Source organism: Rhagoletis zephyria, unplaced genomic scaffold (genome assembly GCF_001687245.7).
Source record: "Rhagoletis zephyria isolate East Lansing unplaced genomic scaffold, Rhagoletis_zephyria_1.1 Rzeph_scaffold_03975, whole genome shotgun sequence".
Lineage (NCBI taxonomy): Eukaryota > Metazoa > Arthropoda > Insecta > Diptera > Tephritidae > Rhagoletis > Rhagoletis zephyria.
The window spans coordinates 32,967-55,933 of NW_016161058.1; the positions used below are offsets into that span (position 1 = coordinate 32,967).

Here is a 22,967-nt window from a genome sequence, read left to right on the forward strand (position 1 = left end):
TATAATTGTTATAAGGCCATAAAATAACAAAAAACAAATAAAGTAATAACTATTAATTCTAATATATCATGCTTAGCCATGCAAATAGACATTGGTCTCAAAATCACCGTACTTGATTGCTACATCCCTCCCCATCAGAACTTTAATTGTAAAGAGCTCATTGATTTAATAAATATACCTACCCCATTAGTAATCTTAGGTGACTTTAGCACCTGGAGCCCATTATGGGGTTCAAAAGTCACTAATAGAAGAGGAAAAATCATTGAAGATCTCATTTTATCCCAAAATTTATTGTGGTAAACGATGGGCAACCAACACACTTTTGCTCCCACAAATCCTTCACCCATCCTGATATCATCCTTGCTTCCGCTTCCATTGCTCCTAAACTTGTCTCTCGCACTTTAAGCGAACTACATAACAGCGACCACTTTCCCCTGATAACGTCTATTTCCGTTCCAAACTGGTACGAAGTCAAGCCACGATCAAAATTCATAACTGATAATGCAGACTGGGTCAGATTTCAAAGCATTGCCAATGATTTAACAATTAAAAAAACAGTGTCAAACAACATCAACGGGGAAGCAACCAATATCAAATCGATAATTCGTTCATCCGCCCACTTAGCAATACCACAAACAAGTACAAAAAAATTTTCCGCGAAGTTACCTTACTGGTCTAACTTACTTACCACTTTAAGGAATGAAAAACAAACGCTTTGGGCTACATACAAACAAAAAATGAATGATATCAACCTAATACACTTCAAAAAAGCAAACACAGTTTTCAGAAGGGAGCTAAAATCAGCTAAAAGAAAATCGTTATAAAAACTGACGTCAAATATTACCCCTTCTTCGAATCCCAAACAGATTTGGTCCGACATAAAGATGCTGACCGGTTCATCTCCTCGTTTTCACATACCATTCGTTTATAATGGGCAAGACCCTTTCTACGATCCACCAGAAATCGCCGAACAATTCGCCAAATCATGGTCATCCTACTCCAACAACTCCAATTTTCATCCCACATTTAACACTCAAAAAAACCATGTAATCCTTGAAAACTACTCAAACTCTTCCCCTTCACCACAAGCCTCCTTAATAGAAACGCCAATCTCCAACTTACGAATTTGACTCCACGATTTTGAAAATGTGAGGAAAACACCTGGTGCAGATATAATATCACACACTATATTGAAAAATCCACCCTACTCCTTAAAGAGCAGGCTTGTGAGACTTTATAATGATATTTTCACCTCAGGAGTGTTTCCCCAAGAATGGAAATCTGCCTTAATAATCTCCATCCCGAAACCCAATAAACCTTCCAAATTTTCGCTAACTTCCGACCAATATTTTTGCTCCCATGTATGTCCAAAGTCTTAGAGAAAATTATGGCAACACGGATAATGTGGTTTGCAAAAATATTGGACTTATTTGTTCCCACCAGTTTGGTTTCCAAAAACCGAACCGCTATTATATTTTGATCATTTTGCTAACACAGCATTTGCATCAGGGAACCATGTCTCAGTACTAAAATTAGACTTCGAGAAGGCGTTTGATAGGATTGGAATCCACGTGGTTCTCAGACAGCTTAAGCGCTGGAAAGTTGGGACCAAAATATTTAACTTCGTTAAGTCCTTTTTAAGCAACCGCAAACTCTCAGTCAGCGTGAGCAACTACAGATCGCAGACATATAGCTTATCTAATGGCATTCCCCAAGGCTCACCGCTTTCGGTGACGTTGTTCACAATAGCGTTCAACGAAGTTAGTTCAATTATTGCTTCTAATTCGCTTGTAGAACATTTCACGTATGCAGATGATGTATTGATTTTTCCTAAACTAAAAGACCTTAACGAAGTGAACAACGCATTCTCAAGTATTTTTATTTTTTTTGAACTCATATTTTTATTGCGATCTTTTTTTTTCTTTTTAACATTAAGCAATAAACTTAATACTAAATAAAAAAATAATCATGTATGGAGTACACCCAGTGGCGCAACCATATTCTATTCGCAGGTATTCAATGGTATTAGAGATCTAATATTGATTTCCTTTTAAGGCGCTGGAATGACACTGTATGAGAAGTGAGTGTAGAAATAAGAGGATTTGGGTGATCATGAATTTTTTGTCGGTGCGCCAAGGCGTGCTTTTTAATTTCGGAAGCAACAGTAGGGATTTTAAGGTCACGGTGTATTTGGTTGCTTGTGACATAGAGCGGAGCGTTCACAATCATTCTAAGAGTTTTTGATTGGAATCTTTGGAGTACTTCTATATTGGAGGTTGCTGCAGATCCCATAATTGTATTCCGTATGTCCATACTAGTTTTAAAGCACATGAATAGAGTAAGAGCTTACTCTCGAGTGAGACTTGAGACTTCGGGTTCAGTAACAAATGTAAATTTCTAAGCTTCATTCCCAGTCCTTTGCGTTTAGTGAAAAAATGAGTTTTCCACGTAAGCTTGCTGTCGAGGTGCATGCCTAAATATTTTGTCGCATCACGCTGTGGAATATCCACGTTATTGAGTTTTACGGGCGGGCAGGTTTTACGTTTAAGGGAGAACGTAACCTGGACAGGCTTTGTTTCATTTGGCTTAATTCGCCAATCTTTCATCCACTGTGTTATTTTGTTGAGGCCATTTTGGAGTTTAAACGAGGCGAGTTTTGGAAGGGTGTCCATTGCGAGAATTGCAGTATCATCTGCAAATGTACCAAAAATTGCTCCTTCGGATGCTGGTAATCAATATGTGTATAACAGGTAAAGGATGGGACCCATCACACTGCCTTGAGGTACACCAGCTGAACTTTCGTAGAGTTCAGACTGCTCCTCGCCTTGCTTAACAAAGAAAAATCGATTTTTGAGATAGGACTCGATAAAGATATAATAGTTTATCGGGATGGTACTCTTTATTTTGTAAAGTAAGCCGTCATGCCATACTCGATCGAAAGCTTGAGATATATCGAGGAATGCAGCTGTACAATACTTTTTGTGTTCGAATGCAGTGTGAATGCAGTTTACAAGCCTGTGAACTTGTTCGATTGTGCTGTGTTTTTTTCTTAAAACCGAATTGGTGATTAGGGATAATCTTTCTTTGTTCTATTACTGGCATCAATCTTTTGAGAAAAAGAGTCTCCAGAATTTTATAGGCGATGGGTAGCAAACTGATTGGGCGATATGACTCAACTCTGTCTGCACTTTTTCCTGGTTTAGGAATCATTTTTACCTGGGAAACTTTCCATTGAGGTGGAACGAAACCAGATGAGAGAATTGCGTTATAAATATAAGTCAGGAAAGTGATTCCTTCTTCCGGGAGCTGTTTTAATAATTCTCCAGTGATTAGATCGTAACCGGGAGCCTTCTTAGCTTTGAGTTTTTTGATCGCTTCCTTAACCTTAGCTTTTGAGAATTTTTTTATGGGTGGGTCCATTTGGTAGGGATGTTCGAGAGTCTGTCTTACTTTTTGTGCAGTATAGGGAGAGGGTTCAATTTCATGCGGAGCAAACACATTTTTTAGGTGACGTGTTTGCTTTTTCGGACCACTTTTAGCCCATTGGTTGTTTTCCATTCTGATGGCGGGTTGTGCCAGAGTTGGCCTCTTTAATTTTTTTGCTGCTTTCCAGAGGGAATAATCGCTGGCAGCTGTTGCATCTAAGTTACTGAGGTAATGATGAAGTTGGGAATTGCGTTCTTTTTGCAAGACTTCTTTGAGCTCTCTCGTTAGCCTATTTAATCTTTAAACACGCAAAAGTCTATTAAGTCTGGAATGTTTTTGGTATCGGTTGGCCAATACGTTGGTGAGCCTGAGGAGGCTGAGTGAAGATTTAATCTTGCCATAGCGGCAAGGAGTTGTCGGCCTTTAGGAGTGATGAGGCGAGATCCCCATTGTGGGTGTTTTGCGTTGTAGTCTCCTCCAGCTAAAAACCTACTTCCTAGAGTTTTGAAGAATTTAACATAATTTTCTGACTTGATCGCATGCTTGGGAGGGCTATATACTGCACAGATTGTTATTTGGCCTTTCAAGTCCTCGACAACTATATTAGTAGCTTGGATAGCTTCTGTGCAGTATGAGTTAATATTAAAGTGTTTAATATTGTTTTTTATTAATATTGCTGAGCCAGCATGTGCTTTTTTATCGGGATGCATTGTGTGATAGAGTTTGTAATTCGGTATTTGAAAATAGCTCTTTTCGGTGAAATGGGTTTCGGATATTAGGAGAATATCTATATTATTAGACTTGAGTAGCGTTTTAACCTCGAGTACGTGGTTTGGTAGGCCATTAGCATTCCACAGGAGAATATTCATGGGATTGTAGGGATACCAGACTTCGTCGTAAGGGTGACGAGAAGATTCATCATTNGAATATCTATATTATTAGACTTGAGTTGCGTTTTAACCTCGAGTACGTGTTTTGATAGGCCATGAGCATTCCACAGGAGAATATTCATGAGATTGTAGGGATGCCGGACTTCGTCGTAAGGGTGACGAGAAAATTAATCATAGTTGTGATTTGTTGCATAACTTGCTTGAGAAGCATTACCATTTCTCGCGTTTCGCTTGTAGCATCAGAGGCGTTTTCTTTTGATTGAGGGATTGAGTTACTAGGACTCGGACCTTGTGTGCTTTTCAACATTTGGTAGTAAGAAAGTAAATTTCGGGGCGGTTGCGAGACTCGATTGGGTGAAAGTGGCTNTTATAGTTTGCTGGGTGATTTCCTTCACACAGAGCACATTTAACATCGTTAAATTTTGTCTTGCGCGAGCAATCTGCAGACAAGTGGGGGCCAGCGCATTTAATACATACCGATATTCTACGGCAGTATGCTTTTTTGTGTCCATACTGTTGACAGTTAGCGCATTGCGGTATTTCGCGTTTTGGGCGTGGGGGTTCAAATACAATTTTTGTGTTGAAGGGATATTTGATATCGTATATTTCCTTGTTATTAGGGTTTGCTTTTAGCTCTACAGTGAACATTGGTAGCGGTTTTTTCGTGTTTCTGCGTTTCATATTGTAAATGTTAATAGGGATATGGCCGAGATTTTGTAGGGCTTCAGCGATTTCTTCGGTGCCAATAGACGAGTGCATATTTCTGAGTATAACTTTGAAACTTCTTTCTTGTTTTAGCTTGTATGTATTAAACTCAGTGTTTTTTTGCTATAGTTGCTGAACAATTGTTTTGTAGGTCTCGGGAGTTTTTGGTTGTATTTTAACTTGCTCATTGCTTATGAGCTTTAAGTCGTACAGACTTGGAGCAGTTTCGGATAAAAGCTTCATTAGGGGGGTAATGTTGCTTACTTTATCAACGAAGATTGGTGGGGGCTTGGGATTATTTTCTCTGGGCTTTGGGTCTTCATCGTCTTCTATTTCAAGAGATGAAAACCTATTTTCTTTAGACTGGGATTCGCCTAGCCAGTACTTATCAAGTTTTGCTTGTTTTTTGGTATTTGAGGGCTTTCTTCGGCTTCGGGGCCTTTTTTGGGTTCTACTGTGGTCCATTCCTTACCTGGGGTAGGTTTATCATTTGAGGCTTGCTGTTGGTACAGTAATTGTAATTGCTTTTGAAGTAGCTCAATTTGATCCTGGATATTTGGATTTTTACTATTGGCCGAGGTGGGGCATTGTGAGCTTCACGAATTTGGTGACTGTCTTGAGATCGACAGTTGTTGTTGCTGTTTCTGTTCTTGCGTTTCCGGTTGTTGCTGTTGCTTTTCCTGTTGTGTCTGTGATTTTTGCGGTGTTTCGGGCTGCAGAGGAAGTTGGGATTCTTGTTGCTGTTGTGACCTTTGTTGTCTATGCTGTTGTTGTTGTGGCTGAGACGATTCCTGCCCTCCCCCTTTGGGAGGGGTACGATTTAAGGGAATTTTGAAACTGGGGTGTTTTGGGGGTATTTTTATCTTTTATTTTTTAAATATAAATATACTATGGCAACCCTGAAGTAGTGTCAATACTTAGAAGTGCCCAAAACATAGCATACTTTTAGCCTGCCTGTACATCCACTACTGTTTTGTTGCTAGCACTTTTGTTTGTTTCATTTCAACTCGGCGGAGTCTCACTTGAGAATTTATCACTCGCGCAGGTACAAATTTTTAATTTTAAATATCAAGCTTCACTTTCACTCAGAACTTTTAAAGCACTCCTTAGTGACAATTGTTGTTACAATTATTTTCTTGTCTTTTACTGTTTTTTGGATTGATTTATCACTTTGTTGCACTATGTGAAATTTCACGTCCACTCGGTAGGGTTACCAAATAACCTTTATTCTCAAGTATACTAAGAAATATATGCAAATGATCTGAATCATCGGGTGCTATTATCTCACCGAGCAAATGCTCCACCTTTCATTAATGTAAAAAACGTGTGTCTCCTCCATACCTTATCCTTCTCTAATACACTAATACCCCATTGCAACTCCCTCAAGATACTAGGTTTAATATTCGACAAGAAGCTAACATATAAAGAACATTGTAAAGCCACTAGACTAAGTTTGTTCTCAAGACTAAATATAATAAATTTTTTGTCATCCAAACATTGTCATATATATTCACANTGTGACCTTTGTTGTCTATGCTGTTGTTGTTGTGGCTGAGACGATTCCTGTCCTCCCCCTTTGGGAGGGGTACGATTTAAGGGAATTTTGAAACTGGGGTGTTTTGGGGGTATTTTTATCTTTTATTTTTTAAATATAAATATACTATGGCAACCCTGAAGTAGTGTCAATACTTAGAAGTGCCCAAAACATAGCATACTTTTAGCCTGCCTGTACATCCACTACTGTTTTGTTGCTAGCACTTTTGTTTGTTTCATTTCAACTCGGCGGAGTCTCACTTGAGAATTTATCACTCGCGCAGGTACAAATTTTTAATTTTAAATATCAAGCTTCACTTTCACTCAGAACTTTTAAAGCACTCCTTAGTGACAATTGTTGTTACAATTATTTTCTTGTCTTTTACTGTTTTTTGGATTGATTTATCACTTTGTTGCACTATGTGAAATTTCACGTCCACTCGGTAGGGTTACCAAATAACCTTTATTCTCAAGTATACTAAGAAATATATGCAAATGATCTGAATCATCGGGTGCTATTATCTCACCGAGCAAATGCTCCACCTTTCATTAATGTAAAAAACGTGTGTCTCCTCCATACCTTATCCTTCTCTAATACACTAATACCCCATTGCAACTCCCTCAAGATACTAGGTTTAATATTCGACAAGAAGCTAACATATAAAGAACATTGTAAAGCCACTAGACTAAGTTTGTTCTCAAGACTAAATATAATAAATTTTTTGTCATCCAAACATTGTCATATATATTCACATATACTTGTAAATATCACAAAGGCATTGTTGTTATCCAAAATCGATGTTAGGCTTAGTATTTATGGAAATTGTGCAAAGGTAAACCTAAACCTACTAAATGCTCCCTACCATGCAGCAGCCCGAAGAAGTATTCGCGCTTTTCCAACATCTCCCACAAAAGTCGTCCTCACTGAAGCTGGTTTACCGGATATAGCCCACAGAGCTATGCGTAATACAAAGATGGTCCGGTCAAAGGTTCTGCATTCCAGAAATAAAATCCTTTTTTCACAGGTCAACTCAGCCCAGTGTAAATCAGGAAAAATCAATAAACCGTCCGCGATTCAACGCTGCATTGCACTGTGTGAACAACTCAATATAGTTTCAAAACCTACCTTGACACCAATTCCTTTCCGCCAAATAGTAACCCTAAAGAGTTCCTGATTACAGACCTGTTTAAGTACCCCAAGGATTCTACTTCTTGCAATGAATCCTTTCAACACTTCAACAAAGCTATAACCCAACTGGAGAATGACTGGGGGATTATTTTCACAGACGGATCCCAATAAGACACCAACACCGCGTTTGCAGTAACAAACCAACTTGGTGTGACCATTGCTGTCGGTGCATTGCCAACCTACTGCTCGGTATTCACAGCCGAAGCAGCTGCATTACTTGAGCAATACAACATGCCTCCCAGAATAGNGTTACCAAATAACCTTTATTCTCAAGTATACTAAGAAATATATGCAAATGATCTGAATCATCGGGTGCTATTATCTCACCGAGCAAATGCTCCACCTTTCATTAATGTAAAAAACGTGTGTCTCCTCCATACCTTATCCTTCTCTAATACACTAATACCCCATTGCAACTCCCTCAAGATACTAGGTTTAATATTCGACAAGAAGCTAACATATAAAGAACATTGTAAAGCCACTAGACTAAGTTTGTTCTCAAGACTAAATATAATAAATTTTTTGTCATCCAAACATTGTCATATATATTCACATATACTTGTAAATATCACAAAGGCGTTGTTGCTATCCAAAATCGATGTTGGGCTTAGTATTTATGGAAATTGTGCAAAGGTAAACCTAAACCTACTAAAGGCTCCCTACCATGCAGCAGCCCGAAGAAGTATTCGCGCTTTTCCGACATCTCCCACAAAAGTCGTCCTCACTGAAGCTGGTTTACCGGATATAGCCCACAGAGCTATGCGTAATACAAAGATGGTCCGGTCAAAGGTTCTGCATTCCAGAAATAAAATCCTTTTTTCACAGGTCAACTCAGCCCAGTGTAAATCAGGAAAAATCAATAAACCGTCCGCGATTCAACGCTGCATTGCACTGTGTGAACAACTCAATATAGTTTCAAAACCTACCTTGACACCAATTCCTTTCCGCCAAATAGTAACCCTAAAGAGTTCCTGATTACAGACCTGTTTAAGTACCCCAAGGATTCTACTTCTTGCAATGAATACTTTCAACACTTCAACAAAGCTATAACCCAACTGGAGAATGACTGGGGGATTATTTTCACAGACGGATCCCAATAAGACACCAACACCGCGTTTGCAGTAACAAACCAACTTGGTGTGACCATTGCTGTCGGTGCATTGCCAACCTACTGCTCGGTATTCACAGCCGAAGCAGCTGCATTACTTGAGCAATACAACATGCCTCCCAGAATAGAAAAAATGTATAATTTGTAGTGATAGCAAATCCACTTTGGACGCTATTAAGAACCCCACAAACGAATCACCACTAATTACAAGCATTCGAAACATACTACAGAACAAAAATAATATAGGAATAATGTGGGTTCCTGGTCATTCAGAGATACTAGGCAACGAGCACGCCGACAAAAGAGCCAAAGAAGTCATCCACGAACCGCTACACTTTAGCATTTACGTCACGAGCAAGGACATTCGGAAGCTGGTAGAAGAACATGTGCATGAAATTCGCACAGGAGATTGGAGCACCTTTCAGCACCATTATAAGTAATACAATCCCAATGGAGTGAAACCTTCTAATATATTCTGCCAAAGTATAAAAAAATTTACGCGACTCAGGATTGGTCACTCAATTTCTACTCACGTTCACCTACTAAACGGTTCACCCAAACTGTCCTCATTGCAGCTCTAGCGACTACTCAATAACACATCTTCTTGACTTCTGCCAAAATTGGGATGAACATAGAGCTTCCACGTTTCCTAATTGCAAGCCCACCGACCTACTAAGACACACAGATATCAATAGTATAAATTTAATTTGTAAAATCATTTCGCAAACTAGATTAAATACTCTCACCGCACACATCCTGGCCCTCCTCCACCGTACCTTTTCCCTTAACTTTCAGCCTCACCCCAATAAACATAAGTGTGCATGTATATACATATACGTAGCTATTTTAGATTAAATAATCATAAGCCGAAGGCCCTGGCAGCCAGCGCTTAGCTCTTAAGTGTAATAGTTATTTATAATTGTTACTCTTGTAAATAAATAAATGAATAAAAAAATCATCAAAAAGCACTGCGGATACAAAATCTGTGGTTAGCCAGGTCTCAACAAGTATGATAATTTTCTTTATCGTACATACGTACTCACCTTTACTTTCATTCTTGTATTGTTATTTCTAAGTGTTATCCTCTAACCTTTTATTAGCAAGTGTTTGTTAAATTCATACCATATGCATACACACAAGAAGTACTTGTTTCAGGCCCAACCATTTCCGTTGCACCATTTCTGTTGCACCATTTCCGTTGCATCATGTCCGTTGCATACACACAAGAAGTACTTGTTTCAGCCCCAACCATTTCCGTTGCTCCATTTCCGTTGCATCATGTCCGTTGCATACACACAAGAAGTACTTGTTTCAGCCCCAACCATTTCCGTTGCACCATTTCCGTTGCATCATTTCCGTTGCACCATTTCCGTGTGCAATTTCCGCTGAATTTGCCAATTTACTCCCACCCAACCAACCGCCGCTGAAGAAGTTTCACTTCAATAAAATGGACAAAGGAAAGTGATGCTCCTTTTGTGACATAAAAGAGGAAAAGAAGACGTTTCGCTGCAGCAAATGTTTTTATACGGCACTGTAAAATACTTTTTGCAGCGCAAGTAACGAGTGATTCATCTTTACCCCTTAAAGGGGCCGAATACCACGTTACCTCTCAACAGCTAGTGATGGGGGTTCTGATTGAATTATTTCAGAATTAATCTCTATAAACCTAAAAAGGCACAGAATATTTTATTGTATAAAGGTCTGAAACTATTTAATGAACTGCCAAGTAATATAAAGAATGAAAGAAACATAATTGCATTTAGAAGACTGTTAATAGATTACATTAAAGAAACCATATTTTAATTCGCAATAAGTCTATAAGATAGTATTGAAACTATGTATATGTAAAAATGTACCTGAAAGTTTCAAATAGTTAATGCTAAATAAAGACTAGGAATTTCAACTGATCCCTTTTGCNTGTTAATAGATTACATTAAAGAAACCATATTTTAATTCGCAATAAGTCTATAAGATAGTATTGAAACTATGTATATGTAAAAATGTACCTGAAAGTTTAAAATAGTTAATGCTAAATAAAGACTAGGAATTTCAACTGATCCCTTTTGTATCAGCTGTCAAGAGGAAGATGAAGTGGAATCATCTCCACACTTTCTTTTAGACTGTCCAACCTTCGCGAGGCTAAGATGGAAGAATTTTAGCTCGCTGTTCTGAACTAACACTGAGCTCTCAGGTATCGAAATTAGCCGCATTCAAAATTTGGTAATCGGCTCGAGCGTTAACCTAACCCAACCTAACCTCTACTTCTTTGAGCTATGAAATAGTGCTCACATTATGGATACTGCAAGTGTGGAAATTTACAGGCTAATAGGTTAAATTTTGAAAGAATTTTTAAAATCCATTTATCAATTTTAGTCACATGAATGAGTTTTTTAACACAATTTAACATAAAACGCACCACTTAAAATTTTTAAATAAATTCCTATTTTTATTTCCTTAAATAATTTAAATTATAGCCTTAGTAGATAGATAGGCAACCCTACTACCGAACCTGTACAAGGTAGTGTTACCGGATCCGCTGATTTCACAGCGAATTTGTACCTTTTGTCAAAATGATATGTTTGCTGTAATTTTGTTTTATACTGATTGTCAATGTGCGTATAATTTGTTATTGTAATTTTAGTTTTTGTTCTGCCAACACCACCTTGTATAAATTCGCCTTGGAACGAATCTACAAAAATCTATGAGAAACAACAAAGCAAGCGGCGCATCAGATTTAAAGCATAAATCAAATGATTGCTCAATGAGCGCTCCCTGCTGCTTTAATGAGTTTATCAACGATTAAAACTTCTGAGTGCTGAAAGCTAGATAAGCAAAAGAGGGTTCTGCTTTAATGAGGAGTAAGACTTTGAGTGGCATGGGAGCATGAGTTAAATATAGAGGCGAAAGAACTTAGTTATATTAAAGATAAGAAAAGAAAGAGTGGTTGTAGTGAGGAGGAAGATGGAAGTTTTATTCCTCAGTGAGAAATTTTTGCGATCTCTGTCTTAAAGTACAATACCCAAAAAATAAGGGAGGTTTAAAAAAAAATATTAGAGCTAAATGAAGAGGCTATCTGATCCATGTGCCGGCCTAACCGAAAAAAAAATGTTTCAAGTCCGTGGACCAAAAAAAAAAAATTTGAAAAATTATTTTTTCGCGTTATCTGTCAAGATTACATGAGCATTGTAGCTCCTAAAATTTGTTTGCCAAAAAATCTGAAAGTTGGAACATTAAAGATTCAAATTTATGTATTTTTACAACGCTTTTTTTTATCAACTTGCAATGTTGTGTGTCCAGACCACCATTTATACTATAAAATAGCAAAGGTAGTTGTTCAAATATCTTGTAACATGTATGCATACATACATATGTACATCTGCCAGGGCAATAAAACTGAAAAAAAATACGTACAATAATACTTATTGACACACAGAAAATACAGTCCACTTTAGAATAGAAGATAAGTAAAATACATAAACATGAGAAGTGAACCAAACCCCATAAATTGTAACACATTTAACTGTCAATATTTTGTACACAACCGAAATAAGATATCAATGCGTTGATCTCTTTTAATCTAATGTTCGCGCATACAAATGCATACACCCATACATACATGCATTAGAAAATGCATTGATATTATTTGCATGTATACATATAACCGACGCAAATGCAAGCATTAAAATTAAAATTATGATAAGACCAAAGCGGTTGTTTGTAAATAGTACATACCAAAACAACATGTACATACACACACACACATACATATGTATTTACAATTAGTTAAGGAAAATAGATTTGGAATTTGTATATAAAAGGAAAATATTTAATAAACAGATCAGAATCGTAAAGACTCTCAATAACACTCTTCTTCTTCTCTATTTTATTTTGTATGCTTTACTTCCCCCCACCAGCGGTAAGGGGTAAAGCATTTAACACTATTTTTTTTCTTTCTTTATTAAAGTTTTACTTCCCCCCACCAGCGGTAAGGGGTAAAACTTTTAATATTGAAAGTACTAACCTCTTATTTTATTAGACTCTACTCCCCCCACCAGTGGTAAGGGGTAGAGAATTTTAGAATAAGAGTATTTGTAGTTCAAGCATTGCTGAGAATTACTTGTTACCCCCCCACCCGAGGTAAGGAATGATTATTTATGGAATGTATACTAAACATGTTCAATTTATTTTACAATTGAACAGTAGTTATGGCAAACCTAGTCCAGATATCAACCTCGTCGTAGTACGTATCATATCAAAGACATACAATTAGAAAAACTCTAGAGGTAGATGTCGCCCCGCCAGAAAAAGTTATTATTATTATTATTGTTAGGGCATATATAGCGCTGCGACCTAGCTAGATCTATTGTGCTAACATTTATCAAGTCACTCCAACCTTAGGCTGTTAATGAAGTTAAGAACTTTGGAGGGTGTCGTGTTCCAGATTCTGGATGGAGACGATATTCGCTCTCCAAGGTGTATAAGTTTAAGTCGAGTTATACGCGGGCAATCACATAGTATATGCTCCGGGTTTCATCCTCTAGCCCACAAAACCTGCAGTTCGTCTCCTCAGAGAGTCCCATCTTGTGCAGATGGTACCTCAGCCTGCAGTGTCCTGTTAGGTATCCGGTGAGAGTTCTTAAACCCTCTGCTAAGATTTAGCAGCCGTTCAGAGATTCCTCGAGAGGGAGTTATGAATCTTTTGGACTGCGTATTACCCTTTGTCAAGCGCCATTGTATTGTAACTTGCGAGTCCTCCCATCCCCTTAGGAGCTTTGCTGTGTATCCTTTGGATGGACCAAAGAAAGGCTGAGGGCCGATCAGGCTCCGTTGGGCACCGATTTTCGCTAGGGTGTCAGCCCTTTCGTTGCCATCGAGTCCCTCATGACCCGGAACCAACCATAGGGTTACTCTGTTACTGGCTACCAATCTGACAAGTACCTTTTTGCAACTGTCTACTACCCTTGAAACCGTTTTACAAAAGTCAAGTGCTTTTAACGCTGCCTGGCTCCGACATGATGTTTATTGTTGCCCCATTTGTCCTTGTACGAAGACATTCGTGGAAACAGACTTCAATTGCAAAAATTTTCACCTGGAATATGGTAGGGTATAAGCCCATCGGGACGCTGTTTTTGAAAGCTAGGTCCATATACGCCGGTCCCAGTGTTCCCATCCTTAAGTTTCGAACCATCAGTGTACCAGACTTGAGTACCCTCGTTTTACAGGTATCCTTTTCAGGTATTATTACCTTGTATTGCTTTGTAAAGGTCAGCTTCGTTAGCATTGAGTCTGTTAGTTTTACAACGGGATTATTTAAGAATGGTTTAAGGAAATCCAAATGGCCCCTTAAGTCCCCCTTTTCAAGCTACTTAGGTTCGGTAGCCCCAGGGCGCTCCAGAAAGCCTCTTTCTCTATAAGTATGGCTAGAGGCGGTATGCCTGTGATGGCACCAAGCGCCTCTGTCGGGCACGAGCGCATCGCCCCGTTATGGCCACACCAACCAGGCGGTGGAGCTTACCCAGAGTGACTTTAGAGGTTGTCTGCTTGGCTTTTGGCCACCAGGCCAGTGCCGCATAGGTGACAATCGGTTTTATAACCGTATTGAATGACCAATACGTTAATTTCGGGGATATTCCCAAAGTCTTACCATGAAGCCTTTGACAAGCATAAAATGCTCTCGTGGCTTTATTGGTAACCGCTGTGAGATGCGAGTTCCAGTTGAGTTTCTTATCTAGTATTACGCCTAGATATTTTGCCTCTTGTGAAAACTCAATTTCTGTCCCATACAACTTCGGTTTGGTCAAGTGACCTTCCTTCTTTTGGTAAATGGGACGATGACGGACTTCATTGGGTTAATTGACAGGCCCTTTTCAGCACACCATCCTACGGTTACGTTTAGAGCAGACTGCAACCTGGAGCTTAAGGTCTCCTCATCCCAGCTTACCACGTAGATGATAAGGTCGTCAGCATATCCGAATGCATTAAAGCCATTCCCTTTAAGTCTTTCTAGAAGTTCGTCCACAACCATTGTCCACAATAGGGAGAGAGGACCCCCCCTTGAGGGTAGCCACGAGTGGCCGTTACCGTTTGCCTACTACCTTCTAGTTCGACTATTATGGTTCTGGACTTCAGCATACTTATGAACCAGTGGGTTATGAGTTTAGGAATGTCCTTCCTTGTCATACCCACGGATATTGCTTCGTACGATGTATTGTCAAAAGCACCCGATATGTCGAGAAATGCACAGAGGGCAATCTGTTTATACTCAATTGCCTTTTCAATAGCTTGGGTTAGGCCATGTATTGCAGTAGTGGTAGATTTCCCTGTTTGATAGGCATGTTGACTTTCATAAAGTGGTTTAACCTTGAGGTAGGTGTCCCTGGTATGAAAATGAATTAGTTTTTCTAAGGTTTTGATAAGAGAGAGCTGAGGCTTATAGGTCTATACGCCTTTGGGAGATGATCTTGTGTCTTCCCCGCTTTGGGTATGAATATGACCTTAACCTCCTTCCGTGATGTCGGTATGTAAGCAAGAAGTAGGCTTGCTCTCAGAAGTCTGAGTATGGTACCGAATAGGGACCCAAGGCCCTGATGGAGCAGGCATGGATAAATACCGCCAGGACCAGGGGATTTGTATGCACTAAACGTTGAAGTAGCCCACTGCCACCTTTCACTGTTGACGATTCTGCCCGCTAGGCCTCTTGTCCTTCTGTTCACACGCACTGTGTTGACGGTGTTCACGTTAGTACTTGGGCCTTGTGTGATGCAGCCCGGGAAGTGGGTATCCAATAGAAGCCTGCTTGTTTCCTCAGGTGTAACGGTATAGGTTCCGTCGGGTTTTTTCAAAGTGCATAACCTGTTCGAATGATCCAATTTAAGGGCCTTCTGTAGGCGCTGAGCAGCCGGCAGGGAAGATATTCCCCCGCAGTACTCACACCCAGTGTACGAAAATAAACTATATTGTACGTTACTATTTCGTTTCGTTTATTACTTTAACAGTTCGGTACAATACGAAACAAAACGGCTGAGTTCACCTTGGCGATAGTACACTACAGTAGTTTAGTAGTTACAGACAAAACAACAAACGAAATGAATCGTGCAGGGAAAATATTTCTATGTATGTACATATATGCAATAAACAAATACAAAACGAATGGCTGCAATGAATAAAAAAAATAAAAATGTTTTTTAATTGAATTGGATATGAAAATTTACAGAAAAAAATATTTTTCACGTAATTGAAACGTTTGCATACATATAAAACGTACCCTATGGTACAATTGTCACAAACGAAAAGCAAACGTTTCTCGTTGGGGAAAATGACAGTGAATCTTACAATTTGTTTCTGACTATTTACAAAACTTCGTTCGTTTTGGATCTTCTGAGCTCACTGTTGTAAGCAGTTAGGTCCGATCTGTAGGCTGACCAGTCACCAGATCGCTTGGCTCTGTTGAACAGTTTCCTAGCCTTTTGACGAAGTTTGCTGAGGTTATTGTTCCACCAAGGGACGCCCTTTGAGATTTCTTATTCCTCTTTGGACAGCTCGCTTCAAAGGCTGATGATAAATTGTCCTGCAGTAGAGCAGATTCTACTTCCAGGTCATGCGTGGATAAAATATCCGTCACAGACAAGTTCGCCCCCTGTTGCAAGGGCAGACGAAAGAGTTCCCAGTTTGTATTCCTGGGATACCTGTAAATCTGGTAAGTCTCGTTTAGGGTGCTTAAGTCAAACCTAATGTGCTGATGATCTGACATATATACCTCATTTGATACGTGCCAGTTTGAGATAAACGCAGACAACCTAGTTGAGCAAACTGTCAAGTCTAAGACTTCACCCCCNCCAGGTCATGCGTGGATAAAATATCCGTCACAGACAAGTTCGCCCCCTGTTGCAAGGGCAGACGAAAGAGTTCCCAGGATACCTGGGAATCTGGTAAGTCTCGTTTAGGGTGCTTAAGTCAAACCTAATGTGCTGATGATCTGACATATATACCTCATTTGATACGTGCCAGTTTGAGATAAACGCAGACAACCTAGTTGAGCAAACTGTCAAGTCTAAGACTTCACCCCCGATAGCATTTATAAATGTCGGCTCATTACCCCGGTTAAGAATATACAGTTGGTTCTTAATAATATATTCAAGAAGTGACTCACCTCTGCTGTTGGTGTCTGAGCTGCCCCACACTTGCTGATGGGCGTTGGCATTACAGCCCGTAAAGTGGGAGCTACCTTTCATAGCCAATCCTCTGTCGCCGAGTCTTCACAGCCAACAGTCAACCATCGCGGGCGGAAAGTGCAGCAGCTGAATTTGGGCTTTGTGGAGCCCTTTCGCTGCTGTCTCACCGCATCCAGGATAGATGTCTGAACTGCTTGCAGTTGTTGCAGAGACCATAGCAACTTTTGGTAGTCGGTTGGCAGAAGTTCCACCCTATTACCCTTGCCAGCGACCGCCCGATTTGCTGTCCTTTGTGACATCGGCAAAGGTCACCTCCGTCTTTGGCAACATTGGTCCCGTGGGGGCTCTTTTATCAATCTCATAAATTGTTTATAATAACTTTTGCTAAAATTTCAAAGTCAAAAGTTATCNTCCAGGATAGATGTCTGAACTGCTTGCAGTTGTTGCAGAGACCATAGCAACTTTTGGTAGTCGGTTGGCAGAAGTTCCACCCTATTACCCTTGCCAGCGACCGCCCGATTTGCTGTCCTTTGTGACATCGGCAAAGGTCACCTCCGTCTTTGGCAACATTGGTCCGTGGGGGCTCTTTTATCAATCTCATAAATTGTTTATAATAACTTTTGCTAAAATTTCAAAGTCAAAAGTTATCAAAACAAATTCTGTGTGACTGAGATATATTATTTTCTAATTTTTAGTCCATTTATAAAAGCGTGGTATATTAAAAAGTTTTTTTTATTTTTAACCAGGAGGAGGTTATCAGTTCGTCGGAATATTTTTTAATATTTTTTTTTTTTTTATGTTACCGCATAACTTTGGACCACGTCAACCGATTTCGATAATTTTGCATCGGAAAGGCAGTGTCTCAGAGGTGGTCCCATACTAATCTGGTTAAGATCCGATCAGTGGATCATGAGATATATATATATATTTTTTTTTATATGAGAGTTGAAGTCGGTTTTTTTTTGTTGTAAAAAATACTTGTATTTATTTTTAGTCTCAATTGTCTGTCAAAAATTACCGAAAAATTTAGATTTTTTGCTCCCTTAATTTCTTTGAGTAGTGTATTATCTGCCTACATTGGTAGGTAAAGCCAAGCCAAAATTTTTATTCTTTGCGACCACAACCAGAAAAATTTTCGTGGACCCCACTTACAACTCGTAAACTCTCATAGTTTTTTCACGCCAACGTAGACCCCCGTCGAGTTTCCCGTGCAGAAATTTTCAACTATTCAATTCGGATAACGGAATTCTGCGCAGAAATGCTGTTTATGGCGTAGTCGGAAGAGCATTGTAAGGTTTAAGAAAATAAGTTTTATAAAAAATTCACTTCAAAAAATTGTTGTGTTCATGCGCCATATGGAAGAAGATGCGCAACGCCCTCGGAAAAAAGAATCTCAAAAATCAACGGTAATTTTTAGCGACTTGAAACTGCACTTTANATTGTAAGGTTTAAGAAAATAAGTTTTATAAAAAATTCACTTCAAAAAATGGTTGTGTTCATGCGCCATATGGAAGAAGATGCGCAACGCCCTCGGAAAAAAGAATCTCAAAAATCAACGGCAATTTTTGTTTTGTATGAAAAAAATGATTATTGTTGGTTTTGCTGTTGAATGAACTAAATTTTTATAAAAAAATAAAAANATTTTTTTTAAGAAATTGAATTAAAAAATTTAAAATTTCGACGAAAATTTCTTGCATTTTTCCCGAGTTTTGTATGAAAAAAATGATTATTGTTGGTTTTGCTGTTGAATGAACTAAATTTTTATAAAAAAATAAAAGTTGGGTATGGAAAATATTAATCAAAAAAATCGTCAAAACGTCGGGATATAGATACTTGTTTTTGACGGTCACTGTAAATCTACGGCTGAGTGGAAGATCGACCTATCTCGGCAGCCGGTTCGAAAACGCCTTATCTCAGAAGGTGTCTCAAGAAGCCCCTCCCTTCAAAGGAATTTGAAAAAAATAAAATATTAGAAAAACACAATGATGCGGCAGTGTTTAGAAATTCTTTTTTTCATCAGGCGCAGAGTTTGTTATTATGGCCTTTACGTTTTGAAGTCCACAACAAATAAATTTTTCAATATTATCTCGTGCATTGGAACTGAAATAGAAATATCTTTATTTTAGAAGCCTACGAAGAAACTTATATAATTTGTAATTTGTTTTATTTATTTCAGGAACGACAAGAATTCATTGGAACGTCTAAAACTGAAGTATCAGCAGACAAAATGAGCGAATTCTACAAGACTTTTTTAGACAAAAATAGAAAAACTCATTTGCAGTATAACTACATATGGTATAAGAAAAATTTTGAAATGCTTAAACTATCTTTTAGAGTTTATCTTGAACGACTTTTGAGAAAACGTAAATAATATTCATTCTGCTTTTTTATAGTAAAATATTTAATTTTGAATTGATTAAAATAGGTAAATCTACACTGACACATTGCAACTTCTCGGCTGCCATATTAAATATCTACACTACTTTTAACAAAAAATCAAACAAAAAAAAAGACTTTTTAATATAAAAATGAAAATGAAATGAAAAACATTGGGCGCATGCAATACAATTTATCATATAATAAATAATATATAATTCATTAACAATTCCTTTAATTGACAATAAGTCTGAGTTTGCTAACACAGGTGTTTTTAGCATGAGGACCTCGTAAACAGTACCAGCGCATACCAGTGGTTGCATTTATATGGGGAGAGCGGCCAAAAATACTTTTAATGGACATATCGGAATAAAATTTTTACCCTAAGGTCTGTTAAGAATAAAAACTGTAATATGTAAAAGTGGGCGGGGTTGGACACGCCCACATACAGTCATGTGAAATATAATAGGGAGACGACATTGTGACCAGTTTCGGCTATTTTTTTTGTTTGTTTAATGTTTATTTTTTTTATAAAAATACAACTCACTATCTAACAAAAACCACATAAGTCCAAATTTCAAACTTTGTAAAAAAAGTAGAAAAATTCAACAAAATTAAAAAAAACACAAACCTTTTTAATAAGAACTTTTAGAAAAATCTAGGTGTGCAGTTTTATAGCCCATTAAATTCTAGATTAAGAAATTGCAAGTTTGAAGTGGCTAAAAATTTGCGTCGATTGTTGATAATTTTTTTTTGGCGGATGGTGTTACTATTTGCTTCCATAAAAAAAATTGTCAAACATACTTTGAATGGAAGAAAATGCGTGACACCGTCAGGAAAAAAATTATCAAAAATCAAAGCTATTTCTTTGCCACTTAAAACTTGCATTTTCGTGAGCTAGAATTCAGTGGGCTATAAAACTGCATACACAACTTTTTTCTAAAAGTTCTTATTTAAAAAGTTTGGTGTTGTTTTAAAATTTTGTTGAATGTTTCTATTTTTTTACAAAGTTTGATATTTGGTTTTTGTTAGATAGTGAGTTGTATTTTTATAAAAAAAAATAAACATTAAACAAACAAACAAAAAAATGGCCAAAACTGGTCACAATGTCGTGTCCCTCTTATTTTGCACATGACTGTATTATAATGATTTTTCAAAACTGCTGATTTTTGGCATTTGGATCTTTGCCAAAACAATGCAAATTTTTTACAAACGTAATTAATACATTTTTGCAACTCATACCGATCTGGCTCAAAACCCTCATATTCAATATCTTTCGCTATTGCACCCAGCAAATTTTGAACTTGTTGGGAATGCGTACCGAAATTTTCACGCCAAATCTCAAAAACATGCAATCGAGAAAATTCTCAGTGTTAACTTTTGCCTAGAAACATTTTGAATTAGATAAATCAAAAAATAAACATGAAAAAAAACTGTAGAAAATAAAGAGCTTGGATTAGGTTATGGAATACTACGCGAGCCTCTGCAGGTCAATGCATCTACACTGAACACTTTTATAATCTTAAAATATTAACAAACAATATGTAAATAAAAGTATTGAGGGCCGATAGGGGAAACATACTTAAAACATTGCCTAAATACTTGAAAGACGAACCAAGAAACACACAAAAGCCTACTTTTCTAAAACAACGATTTGCATAAAACACAACATGAATTATCTAAAAGTTTAATTGTAGAAATAAAGCCAATACTTTTATGCACAATATCCATTGCATACAATTTTAACTCACTCGGCTTTTCACAATATTTTAATTACGTTAAATCCAATTCAATTTTCAGCGTGCTGACGCTGTACAAATAAAATGAACAATTGATGACAGTTTTGTTGCTTTATTCAGAAACAACCGCTAGAATGAAAACAAAAAATATATGACAACATGAAGTTTGGACAAAAAACTGATTGCAAAGCCTATCTTGGTTCACAAATGTTTACATACATTTTTTAAATTTTGGCCTATGGCAGCAACCACTGTACAGCGGCAGGATTCCAATATTCGCTATCGCGAATTTTGATCCCCAAAAATCTCCAAAAGAATAGCAGGGGTGCCTGACAACATGCAACATCTAGTTACATGGCCCTCATGCTGCCAGATTTGGCTGATTGCACATTGCATCTGTTACTTTTCCATGTTTTATACTTTTAGATCCTACTTCTTTTCATTTACAGAATTTTTGGGATGAAAAAAAATTCAGCGATAGCTTAAAGGTGAGACCCACAATGGCCAGAGGCGTGCCATGTACGGCTAATCAGTTTCGCCTGAAATTCAGACGATTTACGAACAGTGTTGCCGCAGAGGAAATTATCACCGAAATTCCCTAAAATCGATCAAAAGTATCATGAAAAAAAATTTTTAGTATCAAAGTATCAATCTTCAATAAAACTTCTAATTCTTAAATTAAAATGGTAGTTTGAATTTTTAATTTAAATCGTTGACAGTTTTTATTAATATTTTTATGGTTTTTGTTTAAAATACAGAGTGAAAATAAAGCTTTTATACTCGGTAACAGTTGAATTCATTTGCATACTTAACTAAAATCACATATCAAATTGGTACACTGTAAGAACATAAAAGTAATTTTCACAATACTTACTGGATTACTCTGGATGAAATTCTTGAGGCAGTGTCACACGATTGGTACATTTGTACAGATTTGTACATTTTGGCAGCTACAGAGTAGTTTTGTTTGGAAATTCTTTTATTGAGCTGAACTCAAATTTCTAAAGAACGCCACTCTGTGACTGCCAAAATGTACAAATCTGTAAAAAATCAAAAAGGAAAAGGAACGACAATATAAGCCTGTTCCCGCACTCCAGGATATAGTGAGAAATTGTTCGAAAAATATATGTATGATAAATGTGTGAAAGGAAATGACTTCGGACTATTTCGGACTAAATCCTGGAGTACTTGGGCAGCAGTGTTGCCGCGCTGTCCCAAGAAAATGTATCACCGACCAAGCCAAAAATGTATCCAAATGTATCCATTTTTTGATTTATTTTTCTTCTTTTACGTATCCATCTCATAGTTTGTAAGAAAACCAAACATTTTTAAGAAAAAGACATAATTTAACCCATCCTAAGGACTTGGAATACGTGTATATATATTTTTATATTTCATAAAATCAAACATTTGTTATTTGAATTTATAAATAATATTTTTTATGCATAAGTATTTTGTAAAGTAAGTATAATAAATAGTAATTAATATGTTACATTTGTACCTGTACACTCTAAAAAGTGTGTGTAANTCTAAATTAAGTAACTGATCTTGCAGTAATTTAAGGTTACCTAAATAGATTCCGACAATGAGGAAATAAACCCCAAAATTCTCACCTCCCGTAGAAAGAAACGGGCGCACAAATCGTGTTCCAATAAAAGAAAAGCGAATTCAATGAAAAGGATGAAAGGACAAAAGTATTTCGGATTCTCTACCAAAGATGAAAATTTCAAACAAATTAGCCTTAAGTCAGCAAGGAAAATTGGGCTAAAATGCATGTCGGCCAAATGTTTGAAAAGCAAAGTCAGGCACTGTGGACTGTTTGATGAAGAG

At 37.6% G+C, this 22,967-nt stretch overlaps 1 protein-coding gene and 1 long non-coding RNA gene across 3 annotated transcripts in view; one reads left to right on the plus strand and one right to left on the minus strand.

Annotated features, from left to right (window-relative positions):
• Nucleotides 1-21,745, plus strand: part of Coa8 (Cytochrome c oxidase assembly factor 8) — a 45,578-nt gene extending 23,833 nt beyond the window's left edge. The window contains exons 2-3 of one of the 2 annotated variants that reach the window (XM_017625263.1): nt 19,199-19,385; nt 21,587-21,745. In XM_017625263.1, the coding sequence (XP_017480752.1) occupies nt 19,199-19,385; nt 21,587-21,600 (201 nt within the window). In that variant the 3' untranslated portion in view covers nt 21,601-21,745. Of the gene's footprint in view, nt 1-19,198; nt 19,386-19,447; nt 19,757-21,586 lie in introns of those variants that run through there. The other variant, XM_017625262.1, reaches the window with a different exon arrangement.
• On the minus strand, nt 13,748-16,675 carry LOC108370029 (uncharacterized). The gene is made up of 3 exons (XR_001848587.1): nt 16,537-16,675; nt 15,515-15,520; nt 13,748-13,758 (listed from the first exon to the last, which is right to left on the minus strand). It is a non-coding gene; the product is annotated as an uncharacterized LOC108370029 (long non-coding RNA).
• Nucleotides 21,746-22,967: the final 1,222 nt, after the last annotated feature.